Genomic DNA, 16,996 nt, shown 5'->3' on the forward strand with positions numbered 1-16,996 from the left:
GTTTGGCACTGGCAGAGAAGAATTGGATTTTTTATAGGCTCAACCCACATGCTCTGCTCTGCTGTGCTGCTCATCCCACAAAAGCATGTTCCTTACAAGTGTGGCACCATTTAACCCCTTAAAATGCCTTGTTCCATATACAGGCTACAGGTGTAGGTGATTAAAAATCCTGTTTCTCTACAGTAAAATAGATTAGTGATATTCTGAAAATTTGAGGGCTTTGAAATCTCCCACATGACACTTGGAGAAGCTGCCTGTTCACTCTCTACTCCACTTCATAATTCCAGAGCAGTAACAGAAATCAACCCCAAATTCTGCATGATTAAACATAGACATAAAAACTAGACAAACATAACAAAACTAAAGGGTTGGAGGACATAAACTGTTTGATTTGTATTCAGAAAAAATACTCATTTTAAAATGAAGTTTTATTTTATCTATTACAGTTACAGTTATGCTTTTCAGTAATGTTCCTTATCTCAACTTAAAAGCTTTTTATGTAATGCTTGAATAGAAATCCACAAGATTTAGTGGTGTGTCAGGCAGACAACTGACAAAAATCCTGGCCTGTTATGGGGTTAAAAGAGAAATTAACAGGATTGTCAGTGATATATGATTTATTGCCAAGAAGCTTTATTGTTACAATAAAAAAATAAAGAAATCTACCAAACACAAATGTCCTTACTTGTTGTGCTAAGTTTATATAATAGCTGTACACCAGACACGCATCACAGTCGATCCTGTTCAGGTTCTATATACAGTATAAAAGGCATGAAGAGCTTTTGCATAGCAGTGTTAGTGTGTGTGAGAAGTGAGATAGGTGAATATGGGTCATGGTTGCGCCTGGTTTGAGGAGGGGATTAATGAATGTTTTGGTGATTAATTAATCTGTTGTTTTGGGTGAAATTGCAAGGTCAGAGAAATCGACGGTTCTCGTGTAGATAGGTTGTAGAGACGCTGCTGGGGGCGCCACTGGGTCTCCCAGCTTTTCTCTCTCTCTCTCTCTCTCTCTCTCTCTCTCTCTCTCTCTCTCTCTCTCAGTGTCTCTCGCTCTGTCTCTTTCTCTCTCTCGGTTACCCAGTGGAAACATGGCCCCTCGGCTGCAGCAGCAGCAGCCCCCAGTCTGCGTGCCGTTGTGTCAGAGCCGCACTGAGGGTAGACGGGCGCTGTGAGATGGAAGTGAGGAGGGCGGACAGTACAGGCCAGAGCTGTTTCACACGTGAGCGCGAGCGAGCGGACTGCGGCGCGGCGTCGTCTTCCCCGGCGTGCCCCTCTCCTCCAGCATCATCTGCACCTCCATCCCGGGCGGAGCACCGCCTGTGTGAGAGCTAGCTGTAGCAGCGGCAGAGAGCCGTCCGAGTGTCGAGAGGAGAGCAGGAGAAAAGAGGAGCGGGAGAGGCGCGAGATCAGCGGCGGCGTTTGGCGCAGAGGAGAGTAAGATGAGGTAAGAGAAGGCTGGGGATGGGGCAGTTGCATGGGGCAGTAGAACGCAGCACAATGCTATGCTGCTGCTGCACGCGAGGCAGTGAGGCTGATTATGATGAGATGCGGCTTATAATAGGATTATCTGAGCGCATCTGTCTCACAACATCACAGCATATATAGCCGTTTAATGCTGGTCATCTAGTAAAATCAGCTCTAATATACTAACACAGAGGGGTGGAGGGAGGGCGCGTGCTCGCTTCGCCTCGCTTTGATGTGACCGGTGTTTGGGCTACCTGCCCCGGGCAGGCCTGATAGGCGGGTCAGCGGCTCCATCCCCCGGTATGTAGTAATGTGGGGGTGATGGGCGTTTATGATGTTGAGCCTCTCATTAAAGGTATATATATATATGGATGTTTAAAGCTCAGTCTCGAGACCGACGCTATAGAAAAAAAGAGCAGCAGGACGCGCCACACGTTCGCGAACGCGCACGCAGGCCCAGCCAGCGGAGGGCGTGGTCTGCGTAAAACGGCGCTGTTGTCATAGAAACCAGACGGCACGTGCGTAACATGGTGAATTGGGCTTTCATTGATGGGAAGAGCTGGGAGAGGTGAGGCGGTGTTGGGGCGAGTGGGGTATAGAAGGTGAGGTGGTTTGAGGGCTTTTGCAATAAAATGCAAGAGAAAAATTCAAGATCTCCTTCTGCTAAAATCGATTTTTTTGGTTCTTTTTGAAATACAATATCTGAGTTGTATATGCATGCCTCCATTGTCTGTAGCTAATAAAAGAAAATATTCAGGAAAAACGAGTCGATCGAGAAAAGCACTGTGTCACATCAACTAATGAGTTCATGGCCTCGCCCACCTTGGCTCGGACTGCCCACAAACAAAGCTGAACCATAGGGAACATTTATTTCGTCCACGGGGGCCACATTAAGCGAAGTTTAAGGGTTAACTTTATCTAGCAAAATAATGTATCTCTGAAAACATTGAGTTTTAGATCTGTAAAATTGACTGTGGGGGAAGGCAAGTAACGTTCACTGCTGCAGTGCTGTTAGCCAATTAGAGCTGATATGTTTTAATGTATGAATATTCATGAGCAAAAGACGAAATCCTGTCTTTCTTCAGAGACCTCTAATTCAGTGATCTAAAGCAGGGCTAAAGAGAAACACCTGAGCACTTTTTTCCACACAAACTGACTTACATAACATTCATTCATAGTAGAGACTACACCTAGACATTTTAAAATTAATGAAAAAACGATGGAATGAGACCTTTAATGAGGCTATTATATATATTTTTAATGATGATTGTTTCTATTAGAGGGTGGCTACTATGGAGTCAAAAAAGGGTCATAAAGATTTTGAGTTTGTAAAACAGAAGTCACAAATGTACTGAAACTTGTAACTGCGTTTAAACAACTGCATGCACGAAAATCCAAATCCACAAATTAACTGGAATGTGCAAACTTGAAACAGAAAGTAATATTAATAATAATTCAAATGTACAAATGCAAAAAAATATTTTAATTATATATAAATATATATTTTTTAATTTGTAAATCCAATCTCTTGAATGTGTGAATCAGTACTGCTCAAATGGCTTAAGCTGGGTCAGACCAAAAATCACATGGAATTTGTGAGGTTGTAAATGTGACAGTGGGTGTTTTTCACTGTGGAGCTAAAAATCCTCTCATTCATCTTCTCTGCTGCGGGTGCGAAGCTCTAGCTGCAGTTGCGAATTTTGACCCTGTTTTGACGCCTGATTGATGAACCAATAGGAAAGCTTTATCTGGACCAATCAGATTACGGGGTTTGTTTAACCAATCAGAACAATGGGTGGGTCTCTGCAGCTCAGAGTACTTAAGAGACCACTCCAGTTTCTGAATTAGTTTTTTATGATTTTGCTATTTCTATGTATATGTTTGAGTTACATGAACATTGTTGTTTTATTCTATAAACTACAAACAACATTTCTCCCAAATTCGACATAAAAATATTGTCATTTAGTGCAGTTATTTACAGAAAACAAGAAATGACTAAAATAACAAAAAAGATGCAGAGCTTTCAGACCTCAATTAATGCAAAGAAAAGAAGTTCATGTTCATAAACTTTTAAGCGTTCAGAAATCAATATTTGGTGCAATAATCCTTGTTTTTAATCACAGTTTTTATGCATCTTGGCATATTCTCCTCCACCAGTCTTACACACTGCTTTTTGATAACTTTATGCCACTCCTAGTGCAAAAAGTCAAGCAGTTCAGCTTGGTTTGATGGTTGTGATCATCCATCTTCCTCTTATATTCCAGAGGATTTCAATTTGCAAAAATCAAGGAAACTCATCATTTTTAAATGGCCTCTTATTTTTTCAGAGCTGTAAATGTTTAAATCCCAGACTGTGTTGCACATTGTTTAACAGCAGTGACCATTTTGCTGTTTCTTGTAAATGTATTTAGGTCCAGTCAAAAGTGGCCATTTGTACCCAACTGCCAGGTGTACGTATTCAGAAATAGCTAACTACAGTGCTCTCTTTACTGTCTTGCCTCAAACACTTTATTGTACCTCAGCTACACAAAATGTAATAAGCTGTAACAATAATAATAGCTATGGTCAGTCAGAACATTGAGTGGTAAGACTGAATAGCTTTTATATTGGTGTGATGAATCTACAGAAATGCTTACCAGACAGATCTGCATGACCTGAGAACACTGTGAAGTTTACACCCCCCTGCACTGCCTCTGCAGTGTTTTCACTTCACCTCAAGCGCCAGATACAGCAGGTCACTTCAGAGTGCCACGCTGAGACCAATTGGTGCTGGCAGATCTTGTATCTGGCGGTGTGAAGACTCTCTGCTCCCCGCAAGGTCAGGAACAGTGGCTGCCAAATCTGCCTGCCGTCGCTGTCCAGCAGGCGAGTCTGCACACAGTGGCAGGCCAAATGCAATGGCTGCAGTTACAGGGCTCATAGACTTTCATACAGATAACTAAAACACTGCTTTTTATACAGTATACAAACACTTTTTTGAGATTATTTTATACTATTCATAGCGTTTGTCTAATACCTTATGGTTATTGCGGAAGTTTAGAAGCAAACCAAACAAGAAGATGAATGGTTAACACAGGTTATGAGCATGAATTATCTGCATAAAATAGTAGATAATTAAGCATAATTCATAAAAAGTCCACATTCATTAATATGAATCTGTTTCATTCATATGTTCCTTTGTTTGGTTTGTTCTGTGAACAAACTCAGATTTAAACTTACCATGATAAATGCATCTGGTTGTTTGTATGCATGTGGCCAGCTTACGTCACTGGTTGAGAGGCTTGTTTATATTGCTTTGTGTGTCAGAGTGTGGTTTGTGTGTCACCAGTGGTCTACATATATCTGACCTGTCTGCATGGGCTGTATCAATAACCCCATTTATAAATGCAGACTGGAATGTTCTAGCAAATTACTAGGTCGGGGACATTCAAGAGATGACTGTGATTCTTCTATAAAAGCCCACTTGACAATTTATCAGGACAAGACCTTAATAAAGCCTATTAGCAGCCACCCTTTATTGAATGATCATAAAATGATACATCGCAAAAAGTTATAGCAGGAATAATTGCAAAATCCATTATTTATGCATGTTTTCCCTCAGAAATGTCCTAATTACACAGACTCTGTATATAAATAAGCAACATGAATAAGGTGTATTCCCTACAGAGATTAATTGTGAGTGCCCACACCTGTATAAGCTGTGAGGTGTTATCTTGTGTGTGAGGTTGAACACTGGCCAGTGTGCACATTTTAAGGTGTGAACATTTCAATTTATTGGAGTTGGAGTGAGCACTGATAGTGGGTGCCAGATGGATGTGACTTTTCACTTTTCCTGAAGTTCTGCAGGCATTTAACATTCCTCAATACACAGTGTGCACTGGAAATCTGTTATTGAAGGCATTACTACCCACAGTGGACAGTACTGTCAACTGGTAGGTCAAGGAAGTGTTGCAATCTGCTGAAGACATTTCTGGAAAACTGTTGCTGTGTGTGGGTAAGCATTATACAGCATATGAGCACTTGATATCCTGCACATATCACTAAGCTGTTAGTGTCCCTTGTATCACTACTAGCTGGGACTGAGTGTCCTATGTGGTGGGTCCCCAGATCATCACGCCAGCAAATGGGGCAGTGTGTCACTCCACAGCAAAGGCAGGATTGAAGTGTTCACCACAGGGCCAGACCCCAAACAGGAACTGGATTCATCAATGAAGACCATATGGTTTTATTCCATAGCAGTCCTAGCTTCTCATTCATGACACCACTGCACATATAGGGAACTGTGGCTGAAAAGAGTATTCTGCTTCACAATCCAAGTTTGTCAGCTGGGCAGAATGTATTTGAATGAGTCATTAAGTCACGTCTAGCAGTCATCAATCTCTCAGCAAGAGGTAGACTACCCAAAAGCATTATAGGGTAACTGGTGAAGCATTTTTATGCCCTCGATTGGTATGACTAAGTGTCTGATTAGACCACACTTGTTTGTTTTTTTTTGTCAGTGAGTGTAATTATCACCCAGATTCTTAGTTGTGATAACTTAACCCTCACAAGGAGAAGTGGTATGGGTGGACCAGGCTTACCAATGTGTGTTTAAACATGAGGGTGAATATTTAAATTGTACAAGTTTGAGGTAGATGAATAAGAGAATGGACCTATGAAGTGATGATGCTCTACAGCTCTACAGAATAGGAATAATATTTTTATGAACAGTAAATGTGTATATGCATTTGATTAGATGAAAAAAAAAGAGTTTGCTATGATTGTTGGGGATTCTGAGGTAGTGTTAGCCTGTAGATATGCAGCAGCAGACTCAGGAACCCCTGGTGTAGAGCAGCATAATCTGTGAGTATGGTATTGTTTTGGTTGGCCTGGAGGTGTTGAGTGATTGTGTTATTCCAGTGATTCTATCATGAGTATGCTTCCTGCTGATCATAATCCTCTGGGATTATGCTTTATTTGTGAGGTCTTTTTAGTTTTTTTTCACACGTCTGTGTGTGTTGTGTGTATTTGTGTGTGAATGTGTGTAAGATCATCTGCTTGTATGAGTACATGTAGGAACATGTAAGGTTGTATAAGGCACTATTTTGATGCAAATTGGGAAAGTTAGTTCTTCGCTTCCTCATAATGGTTTACATGCTGAAATATCAGTTTGTGTTCTTTTTAACAGCAGGAAAAAAGCCTACGGATATGAAAGCTTATGTTTACAAGGTACTTAACACTTTCCTAATGATTCCACTACAACAGGACATCTAAGAGCATCTAGTAGCATTAACAGCATCTGAATTTTATTGACCTCATTTAAAACCAGTGGGGCTCGCGCTACAATTAAGTGTTGTGATTTCACTTGGCGGCAGAGCAAACAGTCTAAGCAGTTACAGAGCTATTTTAATTCCTCTCAGAGTCGCTGACTCAGACACCCTTTCACTCCTCTACTGCTTATATCATTTTGGTGACTGTACAGTCTGTCAGATTGAGCTCTAGTGTTGGTATATAGGGCAGAAATATAGAGTGGCATGCAAATGTTTGGGTTACTGTGAATAGCTGTAGTAAGTAAAGCATGACCTGATCTGATTTAAAGCTACACAATTTCATTAATATTTTAGATTTAAGATCAGTTTGTTCAATCTTTTATAGTTAAACAATCAAAAATGGCTGAAGATTGGCCACACTGCAGTACTTAGTATTGCCCCCTTAAGCAGAATTCTGCTCTCCTGAGGTTTTTCCACAGTAGGGCTGTGTATTGAAAAGAACTTGGTAATGTGATTCGTAATACAATACAGGACTTTTCAATATATCATAATACTGTTTATACTGTAAGCAAGGAAATATATTGTGGTGATTTAAATAGGAAGAAAAGTAAAAGAAAACTGTCATACTATAATAACACTATTATATTTATAAAATGAGTAAAAAAGTACTTTTTATTCAGTCAGAACAGTGAGACTTAACAACAGAGAACAACACTGTTAAATAGTTGTTGGGGTTTAAACACCGCACTAAATGAATCACTGTCTGACATCAATCTTTACATGTAAAATAATAGTTAAAAAGTGATATTGTGTTTTTGAAAAAAAAAACAATACAGCATTGAAAAACATGATGTTGTATATATACTGTATATGTATATATAAATAAGAAAAAAAAAATATATATATATATATTTTTTTTTTTTTTTCTTACACTCCTACAATTTCAGTTTACACACATTAAAGTAATCCATTATGGATTTTGAGGTGTCTTGCAGTAGAAACCATCGTTTATTTTTTCTTTACCTTTTCACAGATGATGTGTTGCTTTCAGAAATTGCTGGTAATTAATTAAACCAATCTTTTCTCCACTATTAAAATGTTCTCACTCTGCAACACAAACCAAAAGCAGGGTTATTTGTTTAACATACTTAACAGTTGGAAGCATATTCTTTTCATTAAATCTGTACTTTCTTTCCTCCAGCTTTGTTTAGATTTTTTATCATAGAACAAACATGTGTGTGTACGTGTATGGAAGTAAAACAGTGTCACCAGATTTTGAATTTTAAAAGCACTTGAATTTCTAGCACTGAATTATTTTACATTGAATTATTGCATGTGATTTTTTTTGCCTCTGAATTAAACAATTTTTCAGTACATCATTTTCACTTATTTTATTTTAATGTAAAAAAATTCAAAAGCAAAAATTCAAGTTTTAAAAATTCAATTAAAATAAATTCAGGTTGCTCAAATTCGACCTGTCAAATTCGACTGCTAAAATACAACGCTCAAAATTCGCTGTCAACATCCGGGACACACAGGATGAGCAATCGATTCAGTCTTCAATCGAGCCAACAACCAGCCAATCACATCACGCTCCGAAGATCACGTGACAGGTAGCGCCCACGGCCAGCAGTAGGGCAGAGAACACCTCAGTGAAGCTGGCCCCTCATATTATTAGAAATGAAATAAAAATATGTCCATTGGTTAGTGCTGCGTTTGTGCTGGTTTGTGCAGCAAAAATTAACGTTTGTGCTGTTATCGTTTTTGAGATATTAAACATTTAATTTTCTGACCTGTTATGTAACCCAGCCCCTCATTTGTGGCCAAATCGCACCAAAGTGGTCTCATTGGTTAGTGCTACGTTTGTGCTGGTTTGTGCAGCAAAAATTAACATGTGTGCTGTTATCGTTATTGAGATATTAAACATTATATTTACTGTTATCATTACTGAGATATTAAACATTATATTTACTGTTATCATTACTGAGATATTAAACTATTTAATTTATTACCTGTTATGTAACACAGCCCCTCATCTAAAGCCAGATTTCATCAAAGTGGTGTTGTTTTTCTAGTGCTGTGTTTGTGCTGGTTTGTGCTATTAGAATAAATGTTTGTGCAAGTTTAGTTATTAGAGTTATTAGATAAAAAAAATATTTAATGGGTGGCATTACCCAATATTTATTTACACACATCACCCAGCCCCCCTCATTTATCAGTGTGGTTAGTGCTCACAAAAAGGTTAAAAGGCATTAACAGGGCAATCTGTTAAATATATGCTTTCATTATTTACAATGGTAAATAAGTTTTTACCATGAACAGTCATTTCACCTGAAGACATTCATCTGTGCTTTATTAGATGTGTAAATAAATATTGTTTTTCCTGTAGCTGAATAATCAAAATACCTGAAACATTTATTTTTACAGCACTGCTGAATGAGACCACTGTGGTTTGGGCTGTATTGGGGGGCTGGATAATGCCACCCATTAAATATTTATTCTAATAGCACAAACCAGTACAAACACAGCACTAGAAAAACAACATCACTTGATGAAATCTGGCCTTACCATAAAAGGTAATAAATTAAATAGTTTAATATCTCAGTAATGATAACAGTAAATATAATGATTAATATCTCAATAACGATAACAGCACAAACACTAATTTGTGCTGCACAAACCAGCACAAACGTAGCACTAACCAATGGAAATATTTTTATTCCATTTCTGATTATATGAGGGGCCAGCTTCACACCTATTCAATATTTTTTTCCTAATAAATCAATAACAATAACAGCACAAACACTAATTTTTGCTGCACAAACCAGCACAAACGTAGCACTAACCAATGAGACCACTTTGGTGCAATTTAGCCACAGATGAGGGGCTGTGTTATAACAGGTCAGAAATTAAATGTTTAATATCTCAATAAGGTTAACAGTAAATATAATGTTTAATATCTCAATAACGATAACAGCACAAATGTTAATTTTTGCTGCACAAACCAGCACAAACGTAGCACTAACCAATGAGACCACTTTGGGGTGATTTGGCCACAAATGAGGGGATGGGTTACATAACAGGTAAGAAAATTAAATGTTTAATATTTCAATTACGATAACAGCACAAACGTTAATTTTTGCTGCACAAACCAGCACAAACGCAGCACTAACCAATGGAAATATTTTAATTTCATTTCTGATATGAGGGGCCAGCTTCACTGAGGTAGATATACCTTGTCAAACTAACTGTACCCCTCTCAGGCTGGTCCTCTCATTAAATAAAGGAGATTTATTTTTTTTGCTTTTTTTAAAAGCAAAAAATGATTTAGTTTTTCTTTTGTAGCAGTCCTACAAGACGTTATTTCAGAAAGTCTTTGTGCCGGTAGTTTTCCAGACCTTAAGTTGAGCTTCATCACTCTTGTTAACTGCCATTCCTAATTACACTTTAATTGCACTGCTAACACTTAAAATAACTGTATGATTGTGGTTATCCCTGGTTAAACTAGCATTTAATTGGTAGGTGTCAAACAATGCATTTCAATTCTGTTCCATATTTAGTGAGTGCATTGTTATTGTGTTTTTGGTTTTGTGTAATGTTATGTAACAAGGCCGCAAAAGAACATTTGAGCTGTCCTTTCTGGGTGGGCATAGGCCCACTGAGACCAATTATACCAGTGTCAAAAGCATATTTCACCATGCCCGGTGCCAGGCCTCCATCAGAGGGATATAAAATGATGTTTTCTCAAGCAAATGGAGATCTGTCTGATACCTGTGAGATAAGTTGGTGTGATGTTTGAGATCCAGAACTAATAACCTAGCATTAGTATCTGACCTAATGCTCTTATGATTTATTGCAGTCAAATCACCGGGGATACTATATACTGTGAAAGTATAACATAGTGCTGGACGATATGGCCAAAATTTATATCACGATATTTTCCTTAATTTCGGTCGATACGATATAATTTCGATATCGATATAAATACTTTGAAGGCCTCAGAAAAACTGCAATGGAAATATGTACACTACTGTTTGAAATTTTAATTTATGTTTTTAAAGCCTCCTCTCACAAAGTTTAGAAATAAAAATTGTTCAAATTAAATTAATGCTCACTTTTATTGGCATGTAGCAAAATAAAAACATGACATCTCTGTCAAACACAAACCTATAACCTATATACATATCACCAATATAAATAACTTTACATTACAAAAGAGGCAGAGCTTCTTATTCTTTTGTAAACATATTTAACAGATCAAAACAAAAGTGCTTCAACCAGGATAAAGAATGCAAGAAACCTTCATATATATATAAAGGGAACATGATATCCCCGTCAAATAAACAGACCTACCAACTATAAATAACTTAGATACAACATAAATTACAAAAGTGTCTCAGATATTGTGTGTAGTGAAACTGCTTGAAGTGGTGGAACAGACCGGACCGCAGCCGAGAATTATCGCGGGAGATTCTAGGTGCGGAGCGCGGCCCAGATCCGCTCGGTTAAGGTCGGTTTCGCTTTTTATTGCGAGACATTCTAGGTGCGGAGCGCGGCCGAGATCCGCTCGGTTAAGGTCGGTTTCGCTTTTTATTGCGAGACATTCTAGGTGCGGAGCGCGGCCGAGATCCGCTCGGTTAAGGTCGGTTTCGCTTTATCGCGGGAGATTCTAGGTGCGGAGCGTGGCTGAGATCCGCTCGGTTTCGGTTGGTTTCGTTTCATCGCGGAAGATTTTAGGTGCGGAGCGGAGCGCGGCTGAGATCCGCTCGGTTTCGGTTGGTTTCGTTTCATCGCGGGACATTGTATGTGCGGACCGGAGCGCGGCTGAGATTCGCTCGGTTAAGGTCGGTTTCGGTTGGTTTCGTTTCATCACGGGAGATTTTAGGTGCGGACCGGAGCGCGGCTGAGATCCGCTCGGTTTCGGTTGGTTTCGTTTCATCGCGGGAGATTTTAGGTGCGGACCGGAGCGCGGCTGAGATCCGCTCGGTTTCGGTTGGTTTCGTTTCATCGCGGGAGATTTTAGGTGCGGACCGGAGCGCGGCTGAGATCCGCTCGGTTTCGGTTGGTTTCGTTTCATCGCGGGAGATTTTAGGTGCGGAGCGGAGCGCGGCTGAGATCCGCTCGGTTAAGGTCGGTTTCGGTTGGTTTCGTTTCATCGCGGAAGATTTTAGGTGCGGACCGGAGCGCGGCTGAGATCCGCTCGGTTTCGGTTGGTTTCGTTTCATCGCGGGACATTGTATGTGCGGACCGGAGCGCGGCTGAGATTCGCTCGGTTAAGGTCGGTTTCGTTTGGTTTCGTTTCATTGCGGAAGATTTTAGGTGCGGAGCGGAGCGCGGCCGAGATCCCCTTGGTTAGGGTTGGTTTTGCTTCATCGCGGGACATTTTAGATGCAATGCAGAGCGGTGCTCAGCCGACCCATGATTACGTCATTGCGCACTGACGTAGCCTGGATACGGAGGCTGATTGTGTAAATAATACTTATCGATATAGCGCAACAATGATATCACCGTTATTGAAACATTTCTTATCGCGATAAATACCGATATCGAAATATTGTCCAGGCCTAGTATAACATGTAGAGTATATTACTTGCAATTAGATCTTTGATGATTTTTTTTTCGTCATGCTCTATGCATTTCTAATGCTGATAATAATAATACAGCATTGGCAATACTGCAGCACCTGAGGTAAAGTGCTTAACTAACGCTGCATTGATTGATGCTGTGGTCTGAAAACAGATGAAAAATATAATTTTATCTCAAATAATAAAATAAATAAATGGATAATGGGTTGCATTTCATAAAGGAAGAGAAAAGGCCTTGTCTATTAATGGAATAAAACATCTGTGAGATGCTAATGTGTATTTTGTTTCTAAACTGGCCATGCTTGCTCTGAAAGAAAGAGGTACGTATCATTTCCTCAGATCTCCATGTCATCTACAATTCAAAGAGCAAGGGAATGCTCTTATTGTTGTTTTTTCACCAGTTGGATGACCTATGATGGGAGGAGTATTGTTGAGTGACCTGTTCCTGCCCAAGTTCTTTAGTCATAACCTGAATGACTCCATGCACAGTAGGTAATTGACCAACTGCAAGTCATATCAGGGATAGCTTTCACAGACCAAGTAAACATTGAACATGCACAGAGCTCTTCTGTGCTGAATATTATCTAGTGTGAAAGCATTAAAGCATGCAGCCAGTAGATCCACTTGAGTGCATATTGATTCTGGTCAGTGTGTATGGATCTCTCTGGTGCTGCTCGCTTGGGTGGCCCACATTTGCATTTGAAATAGAGCAGCTCTTGCTGGATTCTCTGTTTCTGTTGACCAGATGTGGCTTCAGAGACAAAGCAGTCCACTCACGAAAGTGTGGGGAGATCGTGTGATGAAGACAGCACCTCTGCCTGCTGGTTGCATTATAATGCGTGGCTTCACCCATACACAAAGTTTTCTATGACAAAACCATCTCATTTGTCCCATGAAATCTGTCTTTCCATCTTCAGTGTTTTATAGGAGTGTGACGAGATGCTCACCTCACGAGACGAGACATGATTGTTTGGGTAATTGGGTTCACAAGAACAAAGTGAGTGGAGATTTTCACAATATAGACTTTTTAATCGTGAAAGTGTAAATATATGTTTAATTTGTTTAAAGACCTTTAAGTTCAAGCAGTTTTTTGTTCAAGTAAAACTACTTGAACATGAAACGATTATAGGTTGCCAAGTCTGTACAGAACATGTTGACACCTTAGAACATGAACACATAGAACATGAACACGTTGCCTCCACAGGAATGTGTGAGTGGGAGCACAAGACCCGGTGGACCATGCAATTAACAAAATGTCTTGCAGCTTATTAAAGTCAGCAGATACAGAGAGGCAGGGGTGTGTGTGTGTGTGTGTGTGTGTGAGCACATAGTGGCTCACTAAAATAGACCAGCGCTGCTTTTTGCTAATAATTTCCCAAAATTATCAAATATTTGTTTTGGTTACCTGTGCATAAGTCTGACAACACATTTAACTCCTGAAGAGAAATATTGGGCCCCTTTAAGCTCGCAAGATTTCATCACACCCCTAGTATATTTCCCTATGCTAATAATGACACATTTTTACTTTTGCTTAAAAAAATCTACAGCCTAGATATATCTGCTATATAGTAAGAAGGCTTGGGGAAACTCCTTGGAATGAAGTGGTTGATAACCTTGGCTGGTACAGAAGGCAGACATCTGCAGAAGCTTTCTATTCATTACATGGGAATAGTTAAGTTGTAGTCGAGCTGTTATTGATCATGTGGTGTTGTTTATTGAGTCCAAATGTCATTTAAAACTTTATTTTTTCTTACTAAATCATCAGCAGTGCATGCAGACTCTCTCACAGTGCAACAAGGGTAATGACAGGCTGCACTGAAGAACAATGACTTAAAATTAACATATGGCAAGTGGTTGAACGTGACTAAAATACATTACATTATATCAGCACCAATGCAACTGTTAATAAATATGTTGATGAAATGCAACCTCTTGACGAAGTAAATGCAAAATGTTTTTTATTTTTCAGTGCAGTAAACCTAAAAATACACTTTAAAAAATGAAAGCTTTGGGTAGAACTGTTTAGACCTCTATTGCTTGTCCATCTAGGAGATTACTAGGCAAGCTAAAAGAACACTGATGTTGTTAAGTGTTCTTGAAACACCACCAAAGCTGGCTATTATAGATTGCCTTTTAATCATAGGTCTGAAACAAAAGTACCATTTACCATGTCTTTTACCAACAGTGTAGTGGATGGGAAGGGATGTTAAAAGAAAAGGTGGTCTGGTTATTTTGGGTTTATATTTGAGTCAATAAATCAAATATCCTGTTTTCTTGTGCACTATATACTGACATGCCAAAAGTCATCGGACAAGTTGATCTTAAAATATTCATGACGTATTAATTTGGGGGGACAGAATTTAACATTACTTGATCCAAAGTGTCACATATGCACTGCAAAAATGTTATAAAAGGTATTACTACCCTCAGTGACCAGCACAGTTGGTGGTAATGATCGTGACCGGCGGTGTCTGGCTAAATTTGTCTGTGGGAACAGAAAAGTGACTGAAGAATTCACATCCACATTCAGTGCAGGAGACCCAAAACTCATGTCCCACAGATCAGGGCAGTGCTCTTTATCTTTCAATGGACATGCCAAAAGTCTCTGCACATGATACATATTCATGCTATTTGTTGTATATTATAATATATATTTATAATATATTATTATTCTGTGTTCCAGTCACAATGCTTTTACCCAGTTTGCATTTAGTTAATCAGAAGAGGTGTGTGATAATGTGTCATATCAAGAAAAATCTCTGTAGGGAAACTAGAAAAAACGTGTTGACTGTGTAATATGTTACAAATTGGCATGTATTTAGATATTTGGCGGGATATTTGACACTTGTTTGACCACATGCACTCAGATTGATCTGAAGCAGGTGTGCATGTGTGTCAGTAGGCAGGTTACCATCCTGTCACTTATAGCTTCTCAATCCTTTTAGAGGATGAGCCGAGAGACAAGAAGGCGAGCCACATGATCTTCTTCAGCTTCAGTCAGTTTCTCTCTTCTCCCTCCTGCATATGTCGGTATTCATGTGGATTTGAGGAGTGCACAGTATCTTTACTGTCTACAGTGACAGTCCTTTAAACCTCCACCCACCCCTCCCTCCATCTCTTCCCCTCTCTCTTCTTCCCCTTCCCTCCCTCTCAGCTTGTTCAGGAGCACTTCATCTTTTCTTCTTCTCTTTGTCATCTCATGGGCCATGTATGAAGTGGATGAGTATGGGTAAGATCCTCACTCTGCTTGTTCAGATTTTTTTGAGTTTTCTGTACACTGTACATTCAACTTACTTTCTATTAGTAAGATGCGGTAAGTAATTATCAATGTTATATTGATAAAGTTGCTGTTTTTAAAGAGTGTGTAAACACTAATCAACATTTTTTAATTGCGTTTGTTCTTAAATGCAAGCATCTTATTGTAATGTGTTGGTACCAGTGATTTGTTCATCAATTGTCAATCTGACTTCCCCGCAATTCCCCCAGGGACATTTTCCCACAATTTCCACAGGACATTTCTCCTGTATATTTCCTATTTCAACAGGAGTTGTTTTCTACTTTTTATCCTACTAGTTTTTATTACTATTTCCTAAAGATTTCCCACACTGCTTTCCCAGGGTTTTCTCCCACTATTTCCAAAGGAACCGTGTTTTACTTTTTCTACTGATTTTTTTTGTTCTACATTTTCCCTAAAATTGTATAGGTTTTTCTTCCTGTAGAATGTTTCTTCCTCTTCTGGACATTTTCTACACTTTTTACAGAATTATATTTTTATTATTATTAATTATATGTTTACTGTTGGAATTTCTTTTTCCTATTTTTAGTATTTTCCCTTTTATTTCCCTGGAATTTACACCATTATGTGTTTAGGGTTTCTCACTATTTTATCACAACTTTCCCAACTATTTTACCACAGTCTCCTCATTATTTCTTTCAAAATTTTCCCACATTTTCCCTAATATTTTCTTTAATAATAATATTTAATTCTGATATTTCTTACAATTTCCGCACAAATTTTCTGTACTATTTCCAATACTATTTTTATTGTTTCTATCACTTACAAAATATTTTCCTCAAAAACGTTTCTGGACTTTTACATCACACCAGGATTTCTACACAAGATTTTCTGTCTCTCTCTGTTTCAATTACTGGCTAGCTTCCAGATGTTGACACTATCCTATATACAAAGCAGACAACAGTTTCCTATCCAATTGGCTCCTATCAGCTATGCTGTGCAAAGAAGCAGCTACTCCACATTTCCCTCTACAGTATATTTTGCAGATTTAAAAATGTAATATATAAAAAAAAGCTTTTTATATTTAGCCTGCAATCTATTTTAGAAAAGCAATTTCAAGATTTGTCTATCTTGACTGTTTGCTCTGCAATACTAATCTTGGTAGCATTGTTTAACAATTAGCAGTTGTTTCTGTTAGGCTGACAGTTTTTGCATTTGTTGAGTACCAAAAAAATGTCAGCAGCAAATCAGAGCTGAGAGTTAGCACAGTTTAACACTACAAGAAACAGCTGTGTTTTTTCTCTCTTCCTTGAAATATGTTTAAAACCTAAAACATTTTAATAGTTTACAACAACCTGCCACATTTATATCATATAATTTCAGAGTGACATTATCTCACTGTAGACAGAAACGAAAGCGCCCAGTTCGGTTTTTAACCAGAAGGAGCAGGTCAGTTATTTAGT

The 16,996-nt window shown here is 38.8% G+C and overlaps 1 protein-coding gene across 1 annotated transcript in view; it reads left to right on the top strand.

The window, feature by feature from the left end:
• Positions 1 to 1,046: 1,046 nt before the first annotated feature.
• evlb (Enah/Vasp-like b) overlaps positions 1,047 to 16,996 on the top strand; it is a 73,118-nt gene continuing 57,168 nt past the window's right edge. Inside the window, exon 1 of the mRNA XM_049482897.1 lies at positions 1,047 to 1,444. Within this exon, the coding sequence (XP_049338854.1) occupies positions 1,440 to 1,444 (5 nt within the window). The 5' untranslated portion in view covers positions 1,047 to 1,439. The remainder of the gene's footprint in view (positions 1,445 to 16,996) is intronic.

This window comes from Astyanax mexicanus, chromosome 1 (genome assembly GCF_023375975.1).
Source record: "Astyanax mexicanus isolate ESR-SI-001 chromosome 1, AstMex3_surface, whole genome shotgun sequence".
NCBI classification, from domain to species: Eukaryota; Metazoa; Chordata; class Actinopteri; order Characiformes; family Acestrorhamphidae; genus Astyanax; species Astyanax mexicanus.